Below are 8281 nucleotides of genomic sequence, written 5' to 3' on the forward strand. Positions count from 1 at the left end.
TAGAAAATAATCATAGCTAATGAGATTAAACATGTTTTAAAAGCAAAAACAAACAAAAAACACCCTCACACCAAGTACATGTGAGTGTGGGCCCATGATTCTGAGAGAATGGAGAAGAAGGGATTGTGGCCTGCCTGGTCATCCCCCCTTGGGAATGATTTCTTTCTTTCTCTATCTTTCTGGTGAGCACATGTGCTCTATAGCAAAAATCTCTCTTAAACGTAAGTAAGTAAAGGGCTTGATAGTAAATATTTCTACTAACTGAATTCTGCTGCTGTAGTAAAAAAGCAGCCAAAGACAATATGTAATTGTCAAGCATGACTGTGTTCCAATAAAACTTCTATTTACAAAAACAGGCAGCTTTTATGCACCAAGGTAACAATCAAGAAAGTGAAAAGACATCTCATGGAACAGGAGAGAATATCTGCAAATCATCTATTTGACAAGGGACTGGAATCTAGAATATGTAAATAAAATTTTACAACTCAGCAATAAAAGAATTCAATTTTAGCGGGACAACGGATTTGAATAGACATATCTCCTAAGATGGCATACAAATGGCCCCTAAGGATATGAAAAAAATGTTTTGCATCATTAATTATTAGGGCAGTGCAACTGAAAGCTATGAGATGCCACTTTATACCCACTAAGATGGCTGTAGTAAAATAGTAACAAGTGGTGGAGAGGATGTGGAGGTATTAGAACCCTCTTTTACTGCTAGTGGAAGTGTAAAGTGATATAACCACTGTGGAAAAATATTCTCTGGTAGCTTCTCACAAGTTAAACAGTTCCCATATAGCCAACAATTCCATCTCTAGGTATGTAGAGATGAGAGCATTAAAAATGTATGCAAATGTTTGTGGCAGCACCACAGTAACCCAAAAAGTAGAAACAACCCAAATGTTCATTAGCTGATGATTGGATAAGTAAAATGTGTGTTCATACATGAGAATGTTATTCAGTCATAAAAAAAATGAAGTGCCTAAGTGTACTACAACATGAATGACCCTTGAAAGCATGCTAAGTGAAAGAAACCAGACATACAAGGCCACATACTGTATGATTCCATTTATATGAAATTTATAGAACAGGCAAATCTATAGAGAACATGGAACAATGATTGCCAGAGCTGGGGCTCACGGGGGATAGAGTGACTAATGGGTACAGGGTATTCTTTTGGGGAGCAATGAAACTTCTGCAGTAATGGTTGCAGTGTGACTAAACTAAAGACGATTGAATTGTACACTTACAGTGGTGAATTACGGCCAGCAAGTTGCATAGCTGTTAAGGTGGCTAGATCCTGCATATCCTATTGCATGGTTCAAGTCCCAGAATTGGTAACTTGAAAAACATGCACGTGCACACACACACACACGCCCAAAATTCCAAAAGGAGAGAAAGGTGAGAAGGGATTGTGGCATAGCCATCCCCATGGGAGTGTGTCTAATCCTGTCTCACTTTCCCTCTCCAGCAAGTACACATGACCTTTGGTAGATTAAAATAATAATAATAAAAAAGATGGTGAATTGTATGGTATATGAATCGTACCTCAAGTTAAACAAAAAATAGGCAGTGGGCCAGATTTGGCCTGTGAGCCATCATTTACCAACCCTTGGTGTAAAACAAGTGAAGAATTTCAAGAGCTCCATCCAAGTCATGGAAATATATTGAAAAATTCAAATCCTCTTGCCCGTTCGATTTCTACCCAAATGAACCCTCACTCAAATGGTATTACTTCCCTCCAAAATGAATATTTAGTTACCATGATGTTTCCCACAAAACACTCCATTACCTCAATTGCATCCAGAGTATCATTCAGTTGTTTTCTTTCATTCTGTTTGTGGTCCATCTCTGGCCCATCATAGAACACACCAAAGTTGAGGTACACTTGCACAGAACCAAAGTGATTTTGCTGGTTTTTTAGACAAAGCTGATAAAAACCTGTAAGAATCCTAAGATCATTACCAAGTTATTTGGTCTCCCACGTTTTGTGAAGAGTGTTCTTCAGCTTAAAATTGTTAGTGCAGTATACTTTTTTACTTGGGAAGTAGAGGTCCCATTTTTTACACAGAAGACACTGCTCTTATACAGAACTAATTTTTACTGAAATAGCTTACCATATTTTGCCAAATAACAGTAATTACAGTTCTATACTGGGTAGCAAATATTTTTTTTTCCCTCTTGTCCAACCTAAAATTCCCACATCTCATACTAAAGAAATACTAGACAGATTGAGTTCAGATTAGAGCCAGGGACACTATCTTGTACTTAAAACTAGGGAAAAAGGCATTTTGAATGAAAGAAACTACTCTGCTAGAGTAATTGCATGCAAGGTAGTCTGTACAGTGACTGTTCTGGATATCTACTGGTGCTGGTTCTCAACTGGGGTTGCCTCTGTGTGTGCATGCGTGCTTGCCTCTGTGTGCGTGCGTGCGTGCATGCATGTGTTGTGGGGGATGGAAAAGCAGATGATGGGATTAAGGGTGTGACTGTTTCTGAAAGTCAGAATGATTGGAAGGCACTGCTGGCATGTAGGGGCCAGAGACGTTAACTCTCTGTTAAAACGAGACCAGCAGAGGCTGGCAGGTGGCATGGTGGTTAAAGGCGCTGGATTCACACGACTGACTGCGGTTTGCTTCCTGGACCTGATGGCTTGCACTCTCTCTCTCTCTCTCTCTCTCTCTGTCTCTGGTCAAAAATTGAAAAATAATGATAATATATAATTCTTAAAAATAGCAACAACAACAACCAGGACCAGCAGATGGCATAATGGTTACGTTGCTGGACTTCCACATAGTCAGCCACAGTTTGAGTCCCGGACCTGGCAGCTTGAAACACGCTGGGCAAGTGTGTGTGTGTGCCCAAAATTCTAAGAGGAGATTGGAGGAGATTGGAGGAGAAGGGATTTCAGCATGAATATCCCCTCTGGCGGATGATTTCTCACTTTATCTCTCAGTGTCTCTAGTGACTGCACACACCCTATACCAAAAATCTCTTTCAAAAAATAAAATACCTCTTAAGGCTGAATAAATATTCTTTTTTTAAAATTTTATTTATTCATTCATTTATTTTTAATTTGACCAGAGAGAGACACAGAGAGAGAAATTAGAATGAAAGAAAGCAAGTCACTAGGTCCAGGACTCGAACCGTGATCGACCATGTGGGAGTGTCCAGCATCTTAACCACCACGCCACCTGCTGGTCCCAAGGCTGAATAAATATTCTAACTTTAATATCCTGGGAAGGATTGTCTGAGGCTTGTTGAGAATATCTTAATTGGTATGAGCCTGACTAGTAAAGAGGATGACTGGCCATGGGGATTTTCTGACTGGAGAAGGGCTTTGTGAGATGTGGCTGTCTCACTTGACCATCTTTCTTTCTTTCTTTTCTTTTCTTTTTTTTTTTTTGGTATCAGTCTGGCTTTAACAAATGGCTCAAGTATTCTGATAATTGGAAAGAAATGCTATCCTGTAATAAATTTATTAATTAGAATTTATATCATAAATGGGTCTCTGTTTGGTAATGTTCCCAAAATCTGATCACATGGAGATGAGCCAAAATTGACCTTCTAGACCCTGGAGTTAGACTAGTTCCCTGAAGGGGCCATCAGGTGGCATGGTGGTTAAGGGCACTGGACTCCCACATGGCTGACCGCAGTTTGAGTCCCGGGCCTGGCAGCTTGCTTTCTCACTCTCTCTCTCTCACTCTCTGTACCTCTCCAGCCAAATATAAATGAATAAGGGACTAGCAGATGGCATAATGGCTATGTCGCTGGACTCCCATGTAGTTGACCGCAATTCAAGTGCCAAACCTAGTGGCTTTAAACGCACACTGGGCGCATGTGCAGGCGCCAAACCTAGTGGCTTTAAATGCACACTGGGCACATGTGCAGGCGTGCCCAAGATCCCCAGAGGAGAATGGAGGAGAAGGAATTGCCATGTGATCATCCCCTCTGGGGGGCGGGGATTTCTCACTTTCTGTCTCTGTCTCTGGTGAACATACAAGCCCTATAGCAAAAACCTGTCCCCAAAAAAACAAATTTACATTTTAAAAAAGTAAAGTTAAATAATAATAATAAAAAAGAATAGTTCCCTAGAGGGAAGCCTGCAAGTGCTTTTGGAAATTAAGGCACTGGATCCCACTTGGCCAGCTTTGCAGTTCAAGTCCCAGACCTGGCAGCTTGAGAATCACACATGTCGCATACATGTGTATGCCCAAAATCCCAAGAGGAGAATGGAGGAAAAGGGCTTGTGGTGTGGCCATCCCCTGCTCCCACCTCTTCCCCCCCGGGCAGTGATTTCTCATTTTCCCCTCTTTTTCTTTTTCTTTCTCTGAAGAGTACATGTGCACTATAACAAAAAACTAAACAAAACAAAATAAAACAAAAGTCACTTGTAGACTCCGCCCCTAAACTTACTCCAGTGGACTGCCACGTGACCTACCACATGACGTCTTTGGATGTCAGCAGTCTCCAGGGACACTGGGATTTTTACTGTTGAAAGCCAAATTTTTTCCTACTTTTTTTTTTTTACTATCTCTCTGTATTTCTTCATTATTTCCCCAATTCCATTGAAACCCGTGGTTATTAAAATAGCTGTGGTGATGAAAACAGACCTGTCTCTTGGGTAGAGAAGTTAATCTGGCCCCGAACATCCTGGGAAGTCCCTATGATGAAACCTTGTGGGGTATGCGCAGTAGCAACAATATGCCGGTTGTGTGACATCCCCAGTGTCCGCTGAACCTGCCAAGACACATTAAAGAGGGAGGAAAGTAGGGCCAGCAGGTGATGTGGTAGTTAAGGCGCTGGATCCCACCTGGCCAACTCCACAGTTTGAATTCCAGACCTAGAGACTTGAGAGAAACACCATGCGCATGTAGATGTGTGCTTAGAATCCCAAGAGGGAAATGAAGGGATAATGATACAATCATCCACCTTGGGGGTAATTTCTCACTTTCCCTCTGTCTGTCACTCTTCCATCCTATAACAAAAATCTGAAAGAAAAAAAAGGTGGAAGAGAAGCTCCTGCTTCCTTCCTAAGAAGCCATGTAGGATTGGTATCTCAGTATCATCAGTGCAGAGATTCTCACCTGGAATGGTACTGTCCTTTATCCCATCTGGGGTTTGGAATTGAGTGGAAGATTTTTATTTGTCATAGTGATGGTTTGTGGGAGAGGGAAGTGGTGGTGGGGGGCACAATAGTACTGAACATCCTGCAGTGTCAGAAGCAGTACAGCAGACAGAACTGCTCCAAATACCCACAGCGCCCTTGCTGAAGAAGAAGACATGCCCCACTCACAGCTGGTGTGGATCAGCTGATGTGTGTCATTCTGGCTGTAGACTTCATACTGAACTGGCTTGGTGATTGAGCTTCCTGATGTCCCAGATCTGGGCATTTCCTGCTTGGCAGCCCATGCCTATATCAGGCATTTCACGGGCACTCCTCAAGCTGGATCTTGATAAAGCACAGGTACACTAAGGTGACTGGTAGCTACTGTTCTCATATGAATCCAGAGATAAGGAAAAGTTCTAAGTTAGTTTAAAATAAGATGTTTGTTTGTTTTGCCATAGCACACATGCACTCACCAGAAAGAAACAGAAGGAAAGTGAAAAATTAGCCCCCAAGGAGGATGACCATGCTGCATCCCTTCTCCACTCTTCTCCTGGGATTTTGGGCACACACGCACACATGCCCAGCATGATTTTTTTTTTTAATTATTTTTTTAAAAACTGATTTAACTTGGGGCCGGCAGGTGGCCTGGTGGTTAGTGGCACTGGACTCCCATATGGGTGACCATGGTTCAAGTCCTGGACATGGTGTCTTGCTTTCTCACTTTCCTCTCTCTCTCACATGTGCTCTCTCACTCTGTCCCTCTCTGGTCAAATAAAATAAAGCTAAATAAATATTTTTTAAAAAATTATTTATTTATTTTACTTAGACCAGAGAGGGACAGAGAAAGAGAGAAAGCCACCAGGTCCAGGACTCAAACTGTGGTTGGCCATGTGGGAGTCCATTGCCTTTAACCACCACACCACTCGCTGGCCCCATTGCTCAGCATGATGCTTAAGCCTCCAGGATCAGGACTCAAACTGTCATCGGCCATGTGGGAGTTCAGCACCTTAATCACCTGCTGGCCCCTGAAATAAGTTTTAAGTTCTAGTATGGTGGAACAAGATCAACATAGTTACTACAATACAAACAACAACTAGAAAAATTAATAGGCTTCTAAGATAAATAACAGAGGGACAGGTCCAGCTGCAGTAGCTTACACTGGTTGATGCTGCTACTTGGCAGGCAGGGGCCACATGGGAGGCTGGGATTTGATTCCTGGTCCACACTAAAAGCCATGTGCAGGAGGCTGAGACAGGAGGATGGCGACATAGCCAGACCCTATCTAAAGCAAGAACACCACCGCAAAGGAAGTTAACAGGCTCTAACTTTAATATTGAGCTCACCATTGTTGGAACAGTGTAGTGTCAGACCATAGTATGGATAAAAGTATTTGACCTGTGAAGGGGTAACTTGAAAACTATTTCCTTTCAGAAAGAAATAGGATTGTCAGGGCTGGCAAGTGGTGTGGTGGTTAAAGGTGCTGGACTCCCACATGGCTAACCACAGTTCAAATCCTGGACCTGACAGCTTGCTTTCTCACTTTCCCTCTCTCTCTCTCTCTCTCTCTCTCGGTCTCTCCCTGGTCAAATTAAAAAAAAATAATAATAATAAAGTTAAATAATTCTTTAAAAGAAATAAGATTGTCTGACTGAATGGAAAACCCCTGATCCAGTGATTCTCCAATTTACCAGAATTACCCTTAAAGGCTGGAGATCAGATGTCAATCATTCAACTCTAAACTGAAGTAGGTTTCTTTGAAATCTCTAGGTCATTCTCCAGAGTTCATGTGAGTTTTTCATTTTACTTTGTACTATATCTCTGTGGTTAAATTTTTAAAAATTATTTTGTTTATTTATTAATTCCTCTATTTTAATTTGACCAGAGAAAGACACACAGAGAAAGAGAGAGAGAAGGTGAGAAAGCAAGCTCCAGGTCCAGGACTTGAACTGTGGTCATGTGGGAGTGCCCAGCGCCTTCACCACCATGCCACCTGCTGGTCCCATGTGGTTAAATTTTTTTAAGGGTTTGTAATAGGGCATGTGCACTTGCTGGAGAGAGACAGAGACAGTGAGAGGGAAAGTGAGAAATCACCCCCTAAGAGTGATGGCCATGCTGCAGCCCTTTCTCCATTTTTCTCCTGGGATTTTGGGCATGCATGCACACATGCTTGGCATGATCTTCAAGCTGACTTGAACCATGGTCGCTCATGTAGGAATCCAGCACTGTAATCACCATGCCATCTGCTGGCCCCTGCTTTTTTTGTTTATTTTTTTTAAAGAATTATTTAATTTTATTCATTCATCTTATTTTATTTTAATTTGACCAGAGCGAGACACAGTGAAAAAGAGAGAGAAAGTGAGAACGCAAGCCACCAGGTTTGGGACTTGAACCGTGGTTGGCTATGTGGAGTGTCCAGCGCCTTAACCACTACACCACCTGCTGCCGCTCCCCACCCCCGTTGTTTTAATATTTTAAAAATGTGTTCTCGGGACCAGCAGTTGGGGTAAGGGTTATATCACTGGACTCCCACATAGTCAACCACTGTTCAAGTCTTGGACCCAGCAGCTTAAACTCAACACCAAGTACATATGTGTGCATGTCCAAAATTCCAAGAGGAGAATGGAGGAGAAAGGATTGTGGCATGGTCATCCCCCTTGAGGAGTGATTTCTCACTTTCTGTCTCTATTTTTCTCTCTCTCTCTGGCAAGTGCCCCTACCCTATAGCAAAAATCACTCTTAAAAAAAAAAAAAGTGTTCTTACCCCCCTCTCATTCCCATATTCAAATAAATGTGGCTATTACCTCACTACGGAGAGGCACCTTGCTTTTCCCCTGGCTTTGAACATACTTCCATAGTCCCTGACTTGAGAAGCCATATGTTTTAGCTCCCATTGGTGATTACTCATCAAGAATTTTCTCCTAACTGCAGATCCATGACATTAACAGGTAGGGAATCAGTATAATAAGGAAAATCAGACCTTGTTCTGGTTTAAAACTTGGCTTTAAAAAAAAACAATTGAAAACGCAAGCCCCCAGTTATGGCTAAAGGAACCCAAGTACCTCATAACTGAAATAGAAGTAGCCAGTCTGGTGAGCGAATTGCCAAAAGCATTCTGTGCCTCCTGAAGGAATCATGATGGCAAAGTCATATCGATCAGCCCCACGGAAGAGC

The 8281-nt window shown here is 42.1% G+C and overlaps 1 protein-coding gene across 1 annotated transcript in view; it reads right to left on the reverse strand.

Moving 5' to 3' along the window:
* The window catches only part of TMED6 (transmembrane p24 trafficking protein 6), a 10092-nt gene that overhangs the window by 1637 nt on the left and 174 nt on the right, over positions 1 to 8281 (reverse strand). The window contains 3 exon segments of the mRNA XM_006156921.3: positions 1793 to 1941; positions 4614 to 4740; positions 8170 to 8281. The exon segment at positions 8170 to 8281 is cut by the window's right edge and continues 5 nt beyond it. Of these exon segments, the coding sequence (XP_006156983.1) occupies positions 1793 to 1941; positions 4614 to 4740; positions 8170 to 8281 (388 nt within the window).

Source organism: Tupaia chinensis, unplaced genomic scaffold (genome assembly GCF_000334495.1).
Source record: "Tupaia chinensis unplaced genomic scaffold, TupChi_1.0 Scaffold000523_1, whole genome shotgun sequence".
In the NCBI taxonomy this organism is placed as follows: domain Eukaryota; kingdom Metazoa; phylum Chordata; class Mammalia; order Scandentia; family Tupaiidae; genus Tupaia; species Tupaia belangeri.